The sequence below is a fragment of the Drosophila tropicalis genome, unplaced genomic scaffold (assembly GCF_018151085.1).
Source record: "Drosophila tropicalis isolate 14030-0801.00 unplaced genomic scaffold, ASM1815108v1 contig_878, whole genome shotgun sequence".
In the NCBI taxonomy this organism is placed as follows: Eukaryota; Metazoa; Arthropoda; class Insecta; order Diptera; family Drosophilidae; genus Drosophila; species Drosophila tropicalis.
The window spans coordinates 5,252,413-5,274,248 of NW_027173374.1; the positions used below are offsets into that span (position 1 = coordinate 5,252,413).

The following is a 21,836-nucleotide window of genomic DNA, read 5'->3' on the forward strand; positions in this document are numbered from 1 at the left end:
TCTCTGATGATCTTAATGGCGGGGCGGCTCTTTCTTGGAGTTACGCTCCCGACAAGTTAGATACCTGTTTCTACTCTTTCGGTTTACCTGTCAAAGTCGTGCACACTTGCAAGGCAGGTAAGGGCTTAGCTTAAGAGAGCATGGATTGTGTCTGTGTGTGGATTGTATATCGGAGAGATTCTCTTGAGACTCTTTTCTTTTTTATAGCAACAGTAATACACAACTGCACGCGAAACAGTTAAAACCATATTGTGTTTGAGTTATTAAGTTGGGTTTGGTCTACTAACCATAATTTACAATATTGATTTATGCAAAGAAATTTAAATACTAAATTTAGTGGGCGCGAGGCAAATTCCAAACATTCTTAAAACTTGGCCAGTCTATACATATACATAAGGACCACATTTACAGGTTTTTCACATATTACTGGATATAAATGGTTCTTAACATTATCTAAGGGTGAAGAAAATTGAAACTAAACTCTCTAATAGTCTTAAATTCGTTACCGAGTGATTTCCTTTCCTTTTTTAAGTATTCTATTAATGAAATTTTGAATATTTACCATCTCACCATCTAATTCATATGATTTATGTATGTATTTATAAACTCTAAACGTTTTTTCGCTTTTCACATTTGTTAAATTCAGTTCAAGTCAAAGTACATAAATGATATATAGATATGTTCTATATTTTCTCTCAGGTACACTTTCAATATCCTACCTCAATATATTTTAAATCTTCATGATCCATCCTACATATCCTACCCCAATATATGTTAGATCTTCATAAAGCATTGGAAAAGCTTTAAGCCTCTTATTTATTTCTGAACCACTTAGTTTTCAAAAGCTTTTACCCGAATGCAGGTGTAAATGCTAAGAATTTACCTTTTCACAGTCATACACATAAGTGCATTATCTAGTTTCTGCATAAACTATGCACTTTAATATCTACCATTGAGTTATCTGAAACAAGGCTTCAATAGAAGAATACTTGCTTGATTGAATTATTCTTATTCACTTGAAATTAATCAGAGCGATGGATTGTGAAAATATGTTGCCTCTTACGTCATGAAATTTAAGTTAAATCAAAGTTAACATTTCGAAAAAATTCAAATAGGCTGTCATATTTTTTGTTACTTGTTAAGTTTAGGAAGATTCATAGTTCATTAAGTTAATGTTTATTGTACAAGTTAGTCATACACAAAAAATATTTTCTTGTTTTACTATTTCTGCTATTTTGAGTAACCCAAAATTGTTACAAGTCCATCATTTTTGTACCATCAAAATCTAGCGAAATAAACTTGTCTACAACATAACTAAACATGGCGTCCAATGAAGAAACAAAGGACTTTAGCAAGGCAAATGACGTCCCAAACTTATCAGAGGTTTTGAAATCCTTGGGAAAAATGATTTGTCACGAAATGACCAAAGTCGTAATGAGCGAGGAATTTAAGCTAAGCGTAGCTGGAAAAATGCAATCGTCGAAGGAAACCTCTGCCACCTTTGTTGCTGAATCATTTTCGAGTCTGAAGAAACAATTGGTGAAAGTCGAAGCAAAGTTGGAGGCCATTGAGAATAACTTGTACAATATGGAGCAACGCAATCTTGACCGAAAGAAGGCTCTTATTCGACAGATATTGGAAAATACAGTAAAGGAAATGGGTCAAGAAGTTACTTCATCGTTGTCTACTAAAGATGTTTCTACCCAAGTGAATTTGCCAAGTCCTGTATACGACACCATAGTATTATTGGATCCACCTATTGGAGAAGCCTTCATACTCAGCGATGGAAGTTCCTCTACCACAAGCAGCACTTTATCACTTGAAAAGGCAACAGATATAGAAATATGCGAATATTACGAGATTATGGAGAAATTCAACGAACCAAAGATTCGCAGGAGTGTAAGAAAAATGGATTGGACATTAGCTTAACCTTTTATTCTAATGATAAGTCGTCCTAGGTTTCTGAAGGGACGCTTATATAACTATAAGGAACAAGATTTACCAGCAGACGGACAAAGACAGATGGAAGATCAAGAGGACATGGTACAGACTGACAGAGATTAGCCCGGATTAAAAGTAAGTAACAATTCGAAAATAAAATCGTCATTAATAAGGAACTTTCATTCAGGTATAGAAATATTGTATAAAGTGTGCCTTAAGTTTTATGTCAAGATTAACAAACTAATGTCAAATTACGCTCGGGAGCTTCAATATTATTGTACGTACTTTCAAAGATCAAGTTAATATTACAGATATGTCTACTAGTAGGGTAAAAACCAACAAAACATCCAAAGCAAAGGGCACAGCAACTACCTCACCAAAGAAGTCCCATAATAAGCATAAATGTGGTTCTTCAGGCAAATCTGGTGCATCCGAAAAACTGGTTTCAAATGATTTTAAGAATGAAGAGGACTGCAGTTATGTGACAAAAAAGGACCTTAACAAGGCTGTGAATGAAATTTTATCACAAAACACAATTGAAGTTGCGTTAGAACGTAATGCTAATTTATTTGCCGAGTCGATTTTGCACCTGCAGGAACGTGTCATCATGGTGGAAGCAAAGTTAGAATCACTGGAGGATCGCATGGAGGAGGTGGAAGAAATTGTATATATAAGGCACCAGAGGCACATTGAGAAGGTCGTGCGAAAAATAATGGAGGAATTCCCAGAGTGTCCCGAGCAGATGACAGAAGTAGAAGCTAGAGATCACACAACAGATTTTAACAACAAGCAGCAGTTTGATGGGAGCAATAAGAAGGCATCCGAGCAGGGGAAATTTCCAGTAGTCGCAAAAGGTGATAGATTCTGCAATTTGGAATCACAGAAGATCTGTGCTTGCACTCCAAATAACAAGAATGATGGAACTAAACAAAAGAAGCTAAGCCGATCAAGGACTACTATGACCCCAAAGATGCCTACTGTCACTTCCAAAGACACCGAGAACAAAAAATGAATTCAAATATTTAATCGTAGTCAATTTTAATTTGAATTTGACAATTCTATAACAACTCCAAAGAGAAACTTCTCACCTTATTGACTACGCTGATTTGTAATTCGTCCAAATTTTGAATTTAATTATGATTTCCTAGTTTATGTAATGTAACAGCAAACAAGAAATTAAAATGTAATATTTAACTGGATTCAAATTTGATTTTTTTGTCCAGTTGTCCCTCAAAGTAGGCAACAGATCAGTGAAAGTAGAATCCAATCAATAGATTCAATTATCACTTGCGGTTTTGAATCAATTATAGACTTTTTTCCAACTCTTGACGAAAAGATTCAAGGTCATTAAATTGAGGTAGTAACCGTTTGTTATCAACAGATTTTTAATATTAAATAATTTTACAGTTTTTAATACTAATGCTTAAAGAATGTGCAAGACTTTTAAATTTCTCTTATCTCCATTTGTTCCATACTGAAGGGTCACCTAGTTTTAAGTATAAAACCGCAGCTAATCAGAAATATTAGCAAAATTATTCATATTTCGGATGGATTTGGAATTAAGCTCCACGACCACAACCACTCACACAGACGATTCTTTATATGTAGAGGATTTCTTTCTCAGCAGCGATCGATTAGACTGAGAACTTGCTAAACTTGGTTTCTCTTTTCCTTGGAATCTGAAATGAATAGGAGGATTGCAATTAAGAAAATATTGTTTGATTACAAACAAATACATACCGATCACGCAATGACTCATAAATACTTCGTTTCCACACGAAGAATACTAAAATGATAACTCCTTGACAGTAATGAAATATATCGGAAACTAGGAAGATGTAACTCCATGTAACATTATTTTGCACTAAGTATGAAACGATTTCGAAACTCCAAGACACTCCCATTAACAAGAATAAACGTAAAAAGAAACTGTATCTATTTTGAAAATAGAAAGAAAAAATATTTAGAGAGTTACTTACAATTACTTTGTGAAATTTACTTTACTTTTGCTTATCTGAATTGAGTTTTTGTTTTCTTTCCTGATGCCTCACTATGTTCCTTAGCTCTTTTTTGATCTTCATTATTTCGAAAGCAGTCAATATAAATAAAGTTGTATTGAATATAATCAATATCAACATGGGTCCATAGAAATATATCATGGCGGACCAATCAGAAACTTCAAAATAAAGAAGTGTAATTTGGAAATTTTCTTATAAAAATTATTATTATTATTATTACCCTTAATCCAGCATCCACTAAAGTAGACTCCGGGAATCCAAACATAATCAGTATTATTAAAGAATACTTGATCGAGAATACTTATCAATATGGTAAGTAAAAGTGGACCGCACCAGGCGTATAAATTATAGATGAGAAAGCGATTTCCTGGCTTAGAACGGTTGACATTAGTATTACGAAACGAACTCCACAGATCAAGACTCATGACACTTAACCAAAAGAAGGCAGCCAATATACTAAAGTATCCCAAATAACCTGAAATGATTTCCAAGTTATAGTATATGCTAAATATATCGAATGATTGGGAAGTTTCATCAAAATTCTCACCAGTTATATAACACAAATAAAAATATTTTAGAAAGGACTTATACATTTCCAGCAAGAGCATTAAATAACCAACAAAAAGACTACCCATATAGCAAACAAAGCATTTCCCATGAAGATTTCGCAGCCTCGGTAAATATAAGTACACTCCGATTGTTATTAAGAAGGACAACAAAGATATGGGAATCGCTAAGACAAAAAACAACATTCTTGTTATTATATAGGTATGTATATTTAAAAATGATCTTGTTTTTGGTAAACTTTTACTTACCAATTTTTCCGGGATAATCTAAAGACGACAATATTTGACAATTGTGGGGAACGAGACGAATTTCATTATTTAGTAATTCTGACGGCTGCAAGCAGTAATGGCTCTTTTTAAAATAGACACCATCGTCTTGACGCAAAAGTGTCCCATTTTCAAACAGCGACCATTTGTAGTTTTCATTGCGATCATCAAGAGGATAAGTTCCCGTTTCCTGACAAGGCATTGGTAGATGTCTTTGAACGACAAACTCGCTGAGGACATGTCCCTCCACAACACTACCATCAGCCATAGTTATATTTAAAAATGGGTCATACTCCAATGTCTCATTCATGTCGCCTTTACATTCGCTTTTTGTTAACAACAGATTATGGTGGCAACAGAATCGCACACAGGGCTTTAGTTTGCAGGCACATCCTCGAATATGTTTGTCCACTGCAATCCTTTTATTTCCGTCTCCCGTTAATGTATAATCATATTCACCGGTGTACTCAGCCGGTATAGGTAGATTTTCATATAAATAAGATCCATTTGAATCAGGCTGAATTCCACTCAAGTCAACAGTATCAAAGTAATCGCAATCTAATGCAGCCCAGGCGAAGTTAAGGAAGGCTAGCAATAAAAATGCTATTGGAAACGCTTTACTGGTAATAGACATTTTCGCTATCCTGACCTGCCGAAATCCGTATTTCTGATGATGTAAATTACTTTTGCTTTTCGATGCGTTTAATTCAAAGGCTTGCCATAAACTGAGCTAAATATATTAACATTTCACTTAATTTGTTGCAAATATAAATAGAAACTACGCTGATTCATCCCTTTATCATGTTCGTGGTTTTGTATATTGACTGCATCGCAGAATGCTGAACTATCAAGAGCATTAATTTATTTCTAACAAAATTATATTGTAGCTATAAAACAGAGTTCTTAAATTTATTTTTAGTTAACGTTTCCAACAAAATTATATTGTATTATTTGTTTATTTTTAGTTACTGTTTTTGGCGGTAAATTTGAAAATCAGTGTTGGCAAACATTAAAATACGCCTCAGTTTTTAACGGCTTGGGCGAATTCGTCGCGCTGAGCGAATTGGTTTCGCCTCTAGTGTGGCCTTAGGCCGCATACCGATATTTTCCATTGGCAACTCAATACTAACAATCGATACTACTAACTTCGATTTTTTGTGCTCTTTTGCTCGATTATTGTCGGAGTCTGACTCTTTTGCTCGACAGCGAGGTTGGGTCTGACTCCTTTGCTCGACAGCGTGGTTGGGTCTGACTCCTTTGCTCGATTCCAACCATTTTTACTCTCTTTTGTTCGATGTTGGATCGAGTTGCATGTTGGATCGAGTTGGATGTTGGATCGAGTTGCATGGCGCCATCAAACAACTTTTTGAAATTTGTTAATATTTATATATATATTTTTTTTTATTGTTGTTTTTGTTTTCGAAGTGAGCGGATGTGTTGCGGATGCGGGTGAAAATCGCGTCGGGCTGAGTTACGTAGTTTTTGTTACCTGTGCGCGCGGTTACCTTTGAATGAGTGCGGCTAACACGCGTAACGGCAATAAAAATAGTGGCAAATAGAAAAAGAATGGTAATAAAAGCGTAATTATAACGAAAATCGTGTTTGTGGTTTAAATGAATTTAGCCGGGTCGGCGGGTCGAAGTAAAGTGCATCCACTATCATCCAAAAAACCAGTTTCGTTTTCAATTTTTTGAACGCCGGTTTTGTCGGCGTCTTGGTTACCACATTCAATTAAAAGCAGTGCCCAGCGGGCCAACTAGTTTTCGTGTGCGTGTGTGTGTGCATGTGTGTAGAAAGATAAAAACTAAAAAACGGCTAAGAGCAAAGGAATTTATGTGGCCGAGAGTCAAAAACATACAACAATAGGCGGCGGAGAAGGAAGCTGCAGAGGATTCAACTCCAGAAGTTGTTTGACCACTTTTTCAAGTCTCTCTCTCTCTGTCTCTCTACTTCGCGTGTGTGTGTTTGAGTGGTATGAATCCTCTAGATAGTGCCCAATATAATCTGATCCCATACCAAAGTCGTCGTCAATGAGGAGAAGGAGAAGGACATGCCGTTCGTCCAGCGCATTGTCCAGCCCGTGAATGTGGCCCAGGCGACAGCGGCCAGCGTTGGTCATGCCTCCAATCGTTTCCATTGTGTGCCGGGCAAATGCAAGAACAACAACTGCATCAACAAACAGCAATTGCCGGAGGAGGAGGTACCCACTACATCATCCACCTCATCACCCACCCATCTGGCACGGGCACTTGTCCATCGCGTCGGCGAGAATGGCGAAGATGAGCCTCGTCCACCGGCAGCATTACCCATGAAGAAGCTAAAACAACATGTGGAATTCCTATCAACGTCGCCGCCCCCCCAACAATGGCCCAAATCGCCATGTTTCCCAATCTCTGCCAAATTCCCGACACCCCAGCCAGCAGCGTTCCCAGATGGGCAAGAATGCCAGTCTCAGTGCTCCACAATCGCCCACCGCTGGCGCTGGGCACTATAACAATAGCGTTTCCAAGGTCATTTCTGGCCATGAATTCGATTCCATTAGCAACATAACCCTAAGCAATGCCTTACGTCAACTGGCCAGCCTGGTGCTGATTGCCAGTGATATTTTTGATGAACTGCAGCGGGACTTGCAGTCGGTGGGTGAACGTGCCAGCCGGGTGCAACGGAAAATCGCGGCGGTGGAGAAGCGTGTGTGTGCCTATGATCCGAAAACGGTCACAGTTCGTAAGTACAAGTCATATTTTTGACATTTCCATTACATTTTCTGACATTATATTTGACATCCGATTTGACTCAAATAGCCATTAGAGTGGAAAAAAAACAAGTGCCAAGAATTTAATGTGATCATAATTGGAGAGGTTAAAATCAGACCTGTTGGCATGAATCGACTTTAACTCGATTTTTGGTTTCTACCAATTTTCACAACTAATTGCAAAGGCTATGAAATTAAATTAAACTCTAACTACGAGTGTCTTGTCTAATTTAATCTAACTCAACTTTTAGAAGCAAACATCCACAAAAGAAAAGATTGTTCTTAATTTATTCAACTTAACTTTTTATGATGAGCAGACTTCAGCCAACTTAAAAGATTGATACTTTAGGCCTTTCTCCATTCATAAGTTTAGCTTTCAGAATGCGGAAAGTCAAGTGCATTATCAAAGTCGGTGCTGATAATGATTATTTGTCATCATCATCATGCGATTGCGATTGCCTTCTGTATTCCTATCGTGTCCATGCTTCTGTATTTGTTTTGCGTGGGTGGGAGGCGTCGTCGTCGGCGAACGTGCTGAAATCTTATCTCAAGGGGCAGCGGGGGGGAATTTAATTTGCCTCAACGTAAATAATAAAGCGAAATACACAAAAGGCCAAAGAAAAAAGCAACAAGTTAAAGCAAACTGAGCAAAATGTGGAAATTAACACGTTGTTTACTTAGTCGCCTCCTCAAAACCCCTTCCCATACGGCTCCTCTCTCATTGTAGGTGGCTCCATAGCCAACTCCTTGTCTTTGCTTTGGGGCGTCTACTATTACATACATAGATAAGTCATAGCTTTGCCTTTTTTCACGACCTTCTGCTAAATTGTGGCAAACACGAATCAAAATTTTGTTTTTCTCTTGAAAATGGTTCAATAAGTTCATAAAATTCATGACGCCAGACTGGCGACGCTGACTGCAGCGTATTTTTTTTTTTTTTTTTGGGCGGATTGTCTTGGTTTAAGTCTTAGTCGTTGTTGTTGTTGGTCTCAGACAGGAATTGGTCATAAACAAATTTTGGTGCACTCAAAAAAACAACCGAAGAAACTCAATATTTTGCATTGCATTAACGTTTTTTGTTAGAATAAGCATTTTTACTAAAGAATAAAGTTTAGATAATGTACAGAAAGGTGCTAACCTAGTGACCCGGAGTATTGAAAAATATTCAATTTATCATATGAGTTGTGGCTTGCTTCAATGGTTTTAACAGGAGTAAATTTACGAATTATCCTTGTAATTGGATTTAAAAGAAGATCGAAAAAGAGATACATATGAAAAGTAATCTTTGTATGCCTTAATTATGTAAGTTTATTTGTTGGGAAATTGTAGCAAATTGCTCTTGCTTTGCCTTCGCTTTTGAGGGCCGAGAAAAAAAGTTGTCAAGCGAACGACAAACATATTGTCAGCTGTCATTTTGCAACATTTACACATTGCTGGCTGGCTCTTTGAACCGGGTCCTCAACTGCTGTCAGCTGCTTAAGAAATGGCAGCTGCTTCTGCATAAAAATACCAAAAGAACTCGCACACACTAATTGCTCAGGTATGGAAGCCAAAACAAGAACAAGAGAGGTAAATAATTACACACACAAACACCCATAAAGAGTCATACAATAATACGTGTATGCATGTGTATTGTATGCTCTTATATAGATTGTTAATTTTGCAATTGGCCCCCTTCTTGACACCCCTCTGTCTTCTTGCTATCTCTAATGGTGAAAATGCCAGCGTCATTGCCATCGCCATCGCCATCAGCAATTGCCATTTGTGGCAAATGTTAACTACCTATCCACATTGAGGGGTCTGTGATCGGCAGGAGGAGGAGGAGGAGGGGTTGAGGTATGCTCAGCCAGGCATAGAGTAGTGGCAGACACAAAATACAAATAAAAATTGTTACCGTTGGCTGCGCATGAGCAGCAAAACTATTCCTTATTCTCCCTCTTTGGCCCTATCAATCAGCCATATTGCTCGTGAGGCCCTCAACATGTTGCAAACGTGACTGGACTATGCAACAATGTTGACAACAACAACAACAACGGCACAGCAGGCGCTTCTGCAACGCTTCTTGCACTTTGATCAGCTCCGCCGTAAGTAAGTAAGTAAGAGTGACGCACTTTTAGTCCGAAGACGCACCAAACAATTGAAATATTTAGAAGGAAAAACACATGTGCGTGGGCCAACAAACACATGGCTGGACTCTGGTCCAGAAGCTTTGCAGGAAATGGAAAAAAATAATGAAAAAGAGAAAAGTTGTTTTTTCATTTTTATTATTTTTATACATTTTTCATTTTGTAATTACAACAGACAAAAAAAAAAACGCTGCAGACACAGACACAGTGGGGCATAAATTACGCTTGGTGAGGCCAAAGATATGGCCCGCATCAGAGACTAGCCCCGAAAAACCTGTTCCCACCTGCAACCTCACTCAGTATGTTTGTGTATGTGTGTGTGTCTGCTGCCGCCGCCGCCACAAAACTAAACAAATAACAAGCCAAAACGAAAATAAACCCGCAAGGAATAATGCTACAAAAAGAAGTTGATGTAGAAGATACACAGCAAATACACACAAAAGATACAGATACACGAGAGATACAACGCCTTGTTGCATAGCTTTTTGGTATCTTACGCATTATTTTTCTGTTTTTCAAGTGCGCTCTGATGGGCATTTGATTGTTGTAGCCCCCAAAAGGCTGTACGAAAAGGGGAGAAGCAGAGTGTGGGGCGACTGCCTCTTCGTCTCTCTTGGCAACAATTTTTATTTTTGTTTATTTTCCAGCATTTTTCTCTCACTGAGCAAAACCAAAATGAACATTAACCAAACAATCAACCGGCTAGATAGAACAGACAGACAAGATACAGATAAATACTTGTACAAAGTTCTAAAAGATACAAACGGATATAGTATATCTGGCATGATATAATGGGTCTGTGTTATAATGGATCTACCTAACTACTTTAACTAATTCTAATTGATTAATTGATTCGGATTCGGAATCTCAAGTTCTTTCTCTATGTAAAGTATAAAGAGATGTTCTAAAACTTCTTCATAGAACACATAGAAGTACCTACAATTTTTTATAGTTTTACTAGATTTAATTTTTGCTAAATTTCAATCCAAAAACTTGCCACTTGAGAAATGTTGTCGTACTGTGTCAAATATGTATTAAAAATTCGTATATGCCTTAAGAATGTTTCTGTCTCGTTTAGATAACACTTTAAGCTTGTATTTGTGTGTGTTTAAGTATTTTTTTCCTTTTTGTTTGCTTAAGTTGGCCGCGACAATGCGGCAAGTGTAGCAGGCAGGCAGGCAGCCAGTTAGCCACTTAAGGCCACAAGTTCAACGGCAATGGAAAGAAATCTTATACATACGCTACAACATAGACGCACATACACACACACTACATACATACACATATGCCAAGCAGGCATACTTGTTGCGTGCCCCAAAGTGGAAGTGGTAAGATGCAGCTTGTTCTGGGTCTGGCTATGGCTATGGCTCCATAGCCCATGCCTGGGCCTATGGTTGGACGACTGGAATCTGCAGATTGATTGTCGATCGTTGTTCTTGCTATGTGTGTGTGAGTATGTTTGTTGGCGGTTTTGGATTTTGCCAGCATTTTTGCACGACCAGAGAAACAAACCGAGAACCACCAAATGGCCAAAGATAAATGGGTTGCAACAACTTGATGAATATTTTTCTCTATGCAGTCGCAGCCAGAACAACAACAACAACAACAACGAGAAGAACGCACCTCTTCCTTTTTTACAGTCATTGAACTTTTAGCTATGCATTCTAGACCCTCATACAGAGGGTCCCCCGACCCAAGACCCTATTAGAGCCCCTCCAGGCCCCCATTGATTCCTCCGCTTCATTCACAGACGTCGCGTCGTTAAGATTGAAAAGTTGATTCGTCGTTCGTTTTTTGATAACTTCAAACAACAAATAACAAAACAACCAAACAACAAAAAAACTTGAAAACTTTTAATGAATGTGTCTCCTTCCCTCTCCCCCAACTCCTCTCTTCCATCTATTCTAACCTTCAGTTAGTTGTCTTTGTGGTTAAGCAATATTTATGGGCTTTTGGGAACTCCTTAAAAGAAAAATTAGATAGAAAATACAACGGATGCGATTTCTGTTAGCTTTTGATTAATAGCCGAGAAAATTTAAATAGTTTCAAGTTGGTTTCAAGTTCATGAAATGATCGTAAACACCTTGTGAATATGTTGCACCCGCATTTTACTTACCATTTTTATGTTCTTCTTCTCCTTGTCTCTCAAGTAGTGTGGCACGACTTTCTAAACTGTTTTACATGAAAATGCCGGGCTAACGGGGAGACCAGATCAGAGCAGTAGAGTGAAGTGGAGGGGAATGGGAATTGGTGAAACGTCTGTTAGGTCTACCTTTCCCTTCATCTCAAGTCAACATTAAAGCATTTCCACCTTTTTGTTTTTTAAGATGGCAACTCAATCTCTTGGTTGGCCTCTTTGCCACGCATATCACTGAAAGATTTAATGGCATTTAAATTCAATTTTCAAGAACGTGTTTTTGTGTCTGGCGACTGTTGTCGTCTGGTGGGCAGCTATATTAGATATACCCACAGGAAGAAGTGAAAGAGGATATTGTAGGCGTTAGAACAAAAGCAAACAATATTTGTGCATTGGAATTTCCACCAACATAAAAAAAACGCACTATGTTCCATGTCTGGCAAAAGTCAGCATGCGATTTCAGTTTATAGATTCGTTCCAGAAACCTGTACACGTAGCAGCAACAGCGGCAGGGGCAGGGGCAGAGCTAGAGGCAACAGCATCCCACAGGTAAACGCAGCGGCACTAATCAAGCAAAAGGCATAAGCAACTTCGGGGCACAGACCCTGGGAAGACCAACTATGGACCATTACCTTGCATTACCATTGGAATTTCTCACACAGAAACTCTTCTCTTTCTCTCTCTCTCTCTCATTCGTTCGCTCCCTTTGCTTCAAAGTTTAACTTGTTTTCGTGGAATTTCATTTCTGGCCAACAAGAAACGAGAGAATTTCAAGTGCTTTTTCCATCTGCTTCTTCACTCTGCTCTTCTCCTCTTCTTATGTCTTTTTGGAAGCTTTAAGGGTTTTGCTGGATCCCCAGAACCCAGACCCAGACCTTGAATTGAATTGAATTACGAGTGTGTGTGTCTGTGAGTGTGTCTGTCAAACAAATTGCAGGTTGCATAAATATGACCCTGCAAAAACAAAAAAAAAAAAAAAGAAAACACTTTGTCGCACATTTCGTGAGTTGCAGCAAAATTTTATGATGTTGCCTTAATGTCTGTCGTCTGCTGCTGTCTGGGACTCTGGCAATCTCCTGTGTCTCACTCAATGTGTGAGTGTAGATTTCCGGACGAATGATTGCAGGAACAACAGCAATAACAACAACGACGACAACAACACCGCCAACTGGTATTTTCATTTTTCACTTTACTCGTCTCTCATTCATCAAGCAAACAACACGCAACACACCAGAGCTAAATGAGGTAAGACCAGGTAGAAAAATATTTCATTGCAACATCAGACAAAATATATATACACATATATACATATATTCAGAAAGGTATATACAATAAACCGCAAACGAGCTGCGAGCTCCGAATTGTGAGAATGTAAAAAGGTGCTGCCAAATGTTGTTGCATGCACCAATCAACCCCCTTATGGGATAACCCTTTAGACATTAGTGAGGCACAAGGACGCGACAGTGCGAAAATTGCTTTGTTTGTGGCATATAAACGAGCGGAAGGAAGAGCGGAAGAAAGAAAGGTGGAAACATGTTTTTTAACTCTGATATAGAATGAGGGATAAGACCAGCTGATAAGTTGATCATATTGAAGCGCATGCCATATGCAAATTAATCAGACTAACGTCTCCTCCTTTTTGGGTGTGTCAAAACTGGGTTGGGTTTTGTTTTTGTCACTGTTAAAAGACACAAACTGCTTAGAGAATTAATGTGATTTGATGTGGCAAATGCAATCAGCTGCAGCTGCAGCAGCGATTCAATGAATTGCGTGTATGGAGAAATAACCTTGTCAGTTGTTTAGTTATTCTACAAATTGTTATTTCATAGATATCAACCAAGAGTTGTCAGAATGTTCGGTTGCTTGTTTCTAGATCTTATCTTATCTGCAGTCACATGTCTCGGTCTACACATTCAACTTGTAAGTTAGCACAGGGTTACTAAGGCCAGTACGTATACTATAAAGGTTTAAAAATATTTATGTATAAATAAAACCTTTAATAGTTAAAATAAATACTGACTGCAAAGACTAACTAATGATAATCGCAACTTTCTAAACATAAATTTAGTTAATTACACCAAAAAGTAGTTTATTAATCATAAAATATGTTTTAAAAAGTAAAATTAAGAAAAATAAAAGCATTTCATTTCAAGGAAAATGTATTTGTTTTACCAATTAATTACCTTACTTTCGAATTTGTTTTGCTAGTTGCAGAATTTGTTTGCCTCTAATTGCAATAAAGACAAACACTTGGCAATTAAAATAACCATAAACAACAGAAGCAAAACTGTACAACTTACAAAACAATTAGGTAAATGGATTTTATTTCGTATTCATTAGATACAAAACGGCCATAACACGTTGCTCAGATTACAGAATGTGGATTAAAAAAGTAAGGTAATATATAGGTACATATCTCACAGACTATCTGACTACCAGCAGCTCTTCTATATTTACGTTTTGATACCCTTTGTCTAGAGGGTACATAACTTATATATCACTGAGTGAAACTTCACCCTAAAGTAACCAAATTTCGCTACTAATAATAGTTGGATCATAACGATATTCAAAATCTTAACAAAATGAGAATTTATTAAAAATCACAGTATAGTTAATTCTACTTCAAAGGGCATGCAATATTCGACTCAGTAAAAAGTTATACCCTTGCCCTTTTTTTTTTTTTTTTACCAGTTTTGTTGAAACATTTTTACATGATTTGTGCTCATGTTAGATGGAAGAAGGCCGAGACGTGCAGAGTAGGGCTGTGTTGTGTAGAGAGTAAAAGCCGGCAGTCAGGCAGCTTGACTGACATCATTTCCGATGTTTATCTTTTCATGTTAACAACTGTAGCAAGAAGAGAGCATCATCGTCATACATACAACATGAATCCGAGACTATGGTTGACAGACAGAGGAGTTTAGGCAGGGGAATGGAGGAGACAAATACAAACAAATCCTTTGCAACAAGAGCAAAAACTATAGAAACAATGAAACTGTCGGGTCAAGGGTTTTTATTCTTTCTTTTTCTGTTTATTTTCACATTTTCCAAGCTAAGCTAACCTAAGTCGCAGACAAGAGTATTTAGAGTTATTTATTTCGGTTTACTAGTAAGTAAATATCTCATTTCCTTTTTGTATTAATTTTTTTCTATTTGGGTTAAGTTCAATTGAAGTGACCAGAGCAGAGAATGCATCATTGAGAACTCTGTGGAAAACTTGTTGCTTCTGTTGAGTATAGCTTTCACTTGATTTGCATAAAGTTAACGGAAAAATGTAAAAAAAAAAATAAAATAAAATAAAATCATTTTCCATAGTGAAAAACCTGAAACTGCTGAAAACCGAGAATCGGTCTCTCTTTCTTGCGCAAGTCAAGAGAGCCTCTTATGCAGCCAGCTGCCTCGTAATGGCCAATTAAGCCGCATCATGTAGTCAGTCAGGCAGTCAGTCAGTCATTCAGTCAGTCAACCCACAGATTGCATTTGAGCTGACGCTTAAGCAGGAAGCATATGAAAAATTGAGACGCAGCCAGTGCGTGGGACTTGCCTCATCCAACTCTCATGGAGTCTCATGGAGTTCCACACATTTTCAATGTAACTGCCAAGTCATGCGCGGTCTCTGGAGTTGTGAGTTTTGGTGGGAGGCTACGCAACTAGCTTAAATGTGGCCCAAAAAAATAAAAAGCTGCCAATACCTCCAAACTTTGGTAATGGGGCGGACAATTTCTCCACCCTTCCAAAACAAGAAAATGCATATGTATATATTAATGTATATATGTAGTTAAAGCTTCTGGTTGGCCAGTCAGTCAGGTGAATGTCTCTGCTGGATTAAAATGGGCGTGTGGGTGTGTAATGAGAAGGGGAGGCCCAGGGTGTGGGTGCTGGTGATATTTGCTCAGCCATAACACATTACGCACATGTGTATCAGCATAGCTCTGGGCTATCATTTACGCTAAATGCACACTGAAAACTGTAATTAGATTGTCTATGCCCTCCGAAAATCCTGCCCAAAAACACTTGAGCACTGCAGCAGTAGCAGCTGCGAGCCCTTTAGGCTCTACTTTAGGGTCGCTTTTGTTTAATTAAGGGTTGCTTCTGTCTTGGATCTAGCCCTCGTTTTTGGTAATTGTGTGTTAATACGCTTAAGCTAAAAACCAGATATAGATACAGAGAGATACTCATACAAGCGACACGTGGTAGACGTGCCAGATGTGCCATAAAAAGATCCGCATAGGCAGCATAGGCATATGCTGTTGTTGCGGTTAGTTCACATTCCTCTCGCTTCCTTCACATAAATTCAAGGTTTCACCTAAAGTTAAGGAAAAAATTGAAGCCATACCACAATTCAAAGCGATTAAAAAAGAGATTGAAATCTAAAGACAAATGGCAAAAGAACGAAGTAAACTTACTCGAACTCCAATTCCAATGATGCCAATGCCAATGATGATGACGGTGGGCCACCAAAGATGCCGACTCTAGATATTGGCTACATTGTGTGCCCATTGTATCGCACACAGATACAAAATCCAACACGCAAAGATGGAGCACCCAAAAGTCGAGAGAAAAAAAAAAATGAAAACCAAAACCAAAACAAAAAAGAAAACATCTCTCAAGATGAAATCGTGTTTTTGTACCCTCGTTGAAGGGGTATATAGATTTAACCAAAAGTTTTTAAAGGAAGTTTACCGTCTACAATTTCAATCATACAATTGTAGAACTAGTGCTTAATTTAAGATTAAGTCTGACTATAATCTTACTCACATAAAGCTTTAAATTGCTAGGGAAGAAATACTTCGTGATAGATGGTTTCGCTTGTGTTTTACTCTTCTTCTGTTTTGCTGACTAGAGAGCTTGACTTGTCTGCAGTGTAGCACCAGAAGTTCAGCACGAAATGCAATTACAATGGCCTGACATTAGGGCAAATCGAAAAACTGGCAAACGGAAGAGGATAAGATGAAAGAAAGAAGGACAGAGATAGAGAGAGAGAGTAAGAGACACGGTGAAAAATAGACGGTTAGCCTGCATTTTTGTAAAGTTTCGACCGGGCCAAGAAATGAAGTGAATTGTGGACGTCTGGCATACCCATGATTACAATGCTACCAAGCGGAAGAGACATAAATTATGTTAGATTGCATGACGGATATTGCCATGATGATGACAGACATAAGCCAGAAGGCAACAGAGAGAGGCAAAATAGTTAAACCAAAAGATATTAAACGCAATTATAGGATAAACATATTTTACATCACTTTTTATTAAAATTTTGTGATTTATTGATGCAATTTAATGATGGATATCAATCATTTATGATGAATATTGCACATTTATAAATACAAATCTAAAATGACATAATCAATTTATCTAATATTCAAAGCATAATTAACCCCACAGACTATGTTCATAGCTAATTATTGTGCCCTTTTTAAATTAAGAGGCTTAAATTAGAAGCTGTTGCACATTACTTTTTGTTTACAATGCATTTCATCAATTGGGTCAACTCTAACTCAAACTCTAACTCAACTCACTGGCTGACTGACTGACTGAATGTTTGTTTGAATGGATGGCTGGCTGATTGCCTTTTGTTTAATACCGCACATCAATGAGCCGTGAAGTGAAGTACGGATACAGTTTGCGGATGCGGAAGGGAAATGGATTGCTTACCATTTGATTTGCACTGGATTGGGTCAGTCTGTTAGTAGTCAGTCAAACGGAAAGGGAGAACGGGCAACAGCTGCCGCCTCTGAAATGGTTTTTGCCACTTTTAAGACCACAAGGGTTGCACATATCATTAAAATCAAATACATTCGGGGATCCGCATAATTGTTGAACTTAAAAAAAAAGAACTATGGACAATCCTGCTTAGATTGGCATCCCCATAGTTTTATTCAAGTGCTGCTGTTGCCCTATATATACATATGTACATGCATATAATGTAATCAAATTTTTGTTTAGCATTGAAAATTGTTTAGAGTTCCTGATTTCTTTATGCCTTTACATCCGGTGGTGTGTATGGCGCTTGAAGAATTGTCACAACCGGAAATGCAACCTGGCGTTTGGAAAATAGAAATTGTAAATCGAAACACAATGCCATCTTAATGAGCAGTTTAGTCTATGGTGTTGCAGGGTGACTCTGGGGGCGGATAAGGGGCGAAGCATTGCGTGCCTTGCATTATAATGAAACCATCAAAACGAAAATTGAGGGGCGGGGGCAAATGTGAGACTGTTTAAGCAGTCAAAACGCCATAAATTGCGGCAATAAATGGAAGCTAAAGATCAGCAAAATGAAACAACAACAACAAGAAAATGAAAATGAAAAGAGTTCACGGCATCAATATTAATGAGCTCTTTAACCCAATTCTGTTGATATTGGAGTGGGATCGTCGTTGCTGCATTGCTATATACATATATTCGTTGGGAGCCTCAGAACATTTTGCATTGTTTTACAATTGCGAAATCCGCCGAGACAGACAAACAGATAAAATGAAGAGTTCAATAAACTTCCCGCATCAGCAAATACTCAAAAAAAAACGAAAAAAAGATCTCCAATGGGGGGAAACATTCATATATAGAGAACAGCTGTTGTTGTGCTTCAGCGGCAATCAGAGTTCGAGTGTCGTTGGCCGTTCCACCCCCCAGTTACGCCTGATTCCCCCGATTGTTTTGTCGCCTCTTTTTTATACATACATATATAAAATGCATTTCACATTCATCGTAAATACATAAATTCCCTACACTCAAAACATGTCAAATCCAATGAAAATAAAAGCCAAAGACACACGCCTTCATGCCCTCACGCCCTCTATTCGCTATCCTCCTACAACAAATCCGAATCCCCTTAAACAAAAAAAAAAAAAAAAAAAAGGAAAAAAAAACCAAACATTTAGAGAAAAGTGTAAATGAATTTGTTCTTAATTATTATGAGATGCTTTTGTCTTTTTTTTCGATGCTGTTGGCATTTGGCAATTTGGTAAGCAGAGATGCCCCAAAGATTTTGTTGAGATTGATTTACAATGGGGAAAGAAATGGGTTGACTAGAGCGGCGGATACTCTCTTCACCCTCTCCCTGCCGACTTTCTCAAGCCCAAGAAATGCATGAAGTGGTTTTTATGTGGCGGCAAAAATCATTTTTTGTTTCTTTTTGTAGTTAGTCCGACATGGCAAGAAATTTGTTTTTAGCCCTGGGAAAATGGTTTTCTTTGATGCTTGTCCGACACAATGGTAAATGATGAATTTGCTAGATTTAGTTTGGGGACACGCAGCAGCGGACTGAACCGAACGTGTGAAATTGGCTGGAAATTACTATCATGAAAAAAAAATTACACTTTGGTTTTTTCTTTTCTTCTGTGTCTCTTTTTCTCTTTTGGTTTTTTGCTGTTATCAATTATCATAGGAGAGACAAATTTATAGTCCATTCGGCTAATGTTTATTGTATTGAAAATAGATTGTTAAATTTATCTCTTTAGCTCTCGCTTGCCTTCTATGTCTTCTCGTTTTGTTACCATTTGCCCATTAATTTTAGTTTTTATTGGTTTTCCGGCTGATTTATATGACCGAAAATTGATTTAGCATTACGAATGCGAGAAATACATTAAGGGACAGTTTGAAGTGTATCCTTATCATCTCGTTTGGTCCAGCGCATACTCCAATTCCATGCTCCAGCTCGCCCTTTCCTTCCTACTCCCTTGGCCTTTTCGAGAGTGTCGAAATGGAGTCGTAAATTTGAAAAAATATTTCGCTGATATGACAAGTGGCTAGAAATGTTTTATGGACATGTGTTGCCTAGTGTAATTTATGTTTCAATTCTCAGATTAATAATCTCTCGCTAGCCCTCCTCTTTAGTCTACTCTCCTCCTCATCCTCTGCCCAGTCATCTGTCTTTGACATCATAAAAATGTCATAATATCCAATGAAAGTGCATTGTAACAAAATTATTAATTAAGAGATGAAAAAATATATAAAAAATATCCATATGCATGAATTCAGTAAGAATTTTGGATACTCTTCAATGTGTACATCGAAATGGGGCACATTCTGGAGATCAAGACCACATCTTCTCTAGTCAAAGTTTATAATGATAATTATAATAACATCCGTAAGGACCATCATTGTCTTTGGTGCCTAGGGCGGTACTTTCGTCATTAGTTGGCATTATTTCCAGCTAATAAATACTGTTAGCTAATTATGAATGAAATATAAACAGATTGAAATGTTTCCATATGAGAAAATGTCTCGCCAAAACGTTTCTCTAATTAAAACATCTAATTAAAGCCATTCGAAATTACCATTGCGTGTTATGAAACGTTTAGAGGCAAAAAGGAAAACTTCTTAATTTCAGTTTCAATTATGTGAGAAAATAATAAGACCCCATAGAAGCGTATTTCAAGAAAACTAAGAAAGAAAATGCAACTGTTTCCTAGACAATTTTCCATGGTAAATGAAAGGGACAACTTCATGCTGGTAGAAGAATGCAGCAGCTGATTTATGACAATAAATCAAAATTAATTTCTTTATTGATTGCATTGTAAATTGTTCTTTTTTTTCAGAAACTTATTGAGAAACTTATTGATTTTTGGGGAAAGTTTTCTAACCAAAATGTTTTCTTTAACTTGAATTGTTTTGTATTTTATGTTTGCCTTATAAATCGGCAATCTGTTATGTATGTAAGTGGATTTATGCTTCGCCAAGTGTTGACACTCACATGTGACCTTTGTGATAAAGCTAGAGAATAGATAAGCAAACCCCATTTATTTATATTTTTTGTTTGTGTGAGGTCTTATCATTAGCTATTTGATTATATTACAGGTGATAAACTTATACACAGCAAACAAAAAAAGCAAAAAGCCACTAAATCGAAATGGGTTTGGCTTTGGGTTTTATTTGATTATAAACTGAAACTGGTTTTTGCTTTCAAAAGATCCATTTCCAACTTGAAACCCAAAGAGCATGCCTAATGCAGTCATCATCAGTTTGAGTTGTCATTAAAATTTAAAACCCTATATTTTAAGTCAGCTCCAAACCAAAAAAATTGATTCCCTAATTATATATATAAAACGAAATATATTTGAAAAGTCATTATAGTTTTAGTTTCTTTGGTTTTTTTCTTTAATTAATTTCCATGTTTATCAGGCATTTTGTTTATGGGAACCAAAAAATTGTTGTCAATGTGTTGACAGCCGATTGCGCTCCATTGAGGAGAAAAACTATTTGGAAAATTTTTGAAAAAAAAAATGAAAAAAACAAAGATTATGCTTACAAAATATATTTAGAGGAAAGAGACAAATATTTGTACTTGGCTCACAGTTTAAATGTTTACAATTTATTTACAATTTCATTATTGCCATTGCGTGTGTGTGTTTGAGTGTGTGTGAGTGTTTGGTGTGTATTTACTTTTCCATTTCCCATTCCCTGTTTGTTAAAGTCATTAACAACGCCATCGTCGCCATCGTCCCGTACTCGTATACATCGTCGTGGCATAATGAGGCAATAATTATGTTTAAGATAGCGCGCTCTGTCAAAGACAAAGAGTTGGGCTTGTCTTGTGACGACACTTGTCTTCATATAGAGCCAAAGCTTTAGGAGTTTTATTTTTCTTCTTCTTTCTACAAAAATTCCAGCAAGTTTATGCTGTCTCAAGGACCAGCACTCCATGCAAGAAGGCAGCAGACAAACAGAAGAGGAATCTTGACTACAGCAAATGCTGCTGCTTGGGATTAGCGTTAAACGGGCATCTTAACTCATACCCTCAGACACAGGCCTGGGCCATCTTCTTTTGGCCATCTCGACTGTGTGTCTCTCTGTCTGTCAACGCATCTAAATAGACACCTTAAATTGCAGATTTTTAACACTTGATAGGCGTCTAGGGAACTGTCAGCGTCGTCACCAGTACCATCATCATCATCGTCAAGACATTTGCATCCTTGTCTTCTTGGTCTGTTGATTATCTCTCCTCCTTGCATTGCGTCTGCATTTAATGGCAAGCGATAAATGTTCACAGTATTGCCAATGTCTGTCTCTCTAGTACTTCTCGGGTACTTC

General features: G+C 37.5%; 2 protein-coding genes and 1 long non-coding RNA gene across 4 annotated transcripts in view; 2 read left to right on the forward strand and 1 right to left on the reverse strand.

Annotated features, from left to right (window-relative positions):
• Positions 1-1,168: 1,168 nt before the first annotated feature.
• LOC137584839 (uncharacterized) lies at positions 1,169-3,140 on the forward strand. 2 transcript variants are annotated; one of them, XR_011033510.1, is made up of 4 exons: positions 1,169-1,899; positions 1,959-2,076; positions 2,129-2,218; positions 2,269-3,140. It is a non-coding gene; the product is annotated as an uncharacterized lncRNA (long non-coding RNA). The 2 variants fall into 2 exon arrangements; XR_011033509.1 differs by having other exon boundaries at positions 1,176-1,899; positions 2,129-3,140.
• A 383-nt stretch (positions 3,141-3,523) lies between these two features.
• Positions 3,524-5,426, reverse strand: LOC137585956 (G-protein coupled receptor Mth-like). Its single transcript, XM_068302001.1, has 6 exons — positions 4,775-5,426; positions 4,507-4,692; positions 4,180-4,434; positions 3,946-4,117; positions 3,682-3,876; positions 3,524-3,620 (listed from the first exon to the last, which is right to left on the reverse strand). The coding sequence occupies exons 1-6, from the start codon at positions 5,424-5,426 to the stop codon at positions 3,524-3,526; spliced, it is 1,557 nt and encodes a 518-aa protein (XP_068158102.1).
• A 782-nt stretch (positions 5,427-6,208) lies between these two features.
• gukh (GUK-holder) overlaps positions 6,209-21,836 on the forward strand; it is a 42,028-nt gene continuing 26,400 nt past the window's right edge. The window contains 2 exon segments of the mRNA XM_068301705.1: positions 6,209-7,142; positions 7,144-7,516. Coding sequence (XP_068157806.1) covers positions 6,843-7,142; positions 7,144-7,516 — 673 coding nt within the window. The 5' untranslated portion in view covers positions 6,209-6,842.

Excerpts from the sequence above, each read along its gene's own strand:
- LOC137585956 (XM_068302001.1), bottom strand. The coding sequence starts at position 5,426 with ATGTCTATTACCAGTAAAGCGTTTCCAATAGCATTTTTATTGCTAGCC. Across the intron at positions 4,693-4,774 it reads AGATTATCCCGGAAAAATTG|CGATTCCCATATCTTTGTTG; the intron begins GTAAGTAAAAGT and ends TTTTTGTCTTAG. Across the intron at positions 3,877-3,945 it reads CTCAATTCAGATAAGCAAAA|ATACAGTTTCTTTTTACGTT; the intron begins GTAAAGTAAATT and ends TTTTCAAAATAG.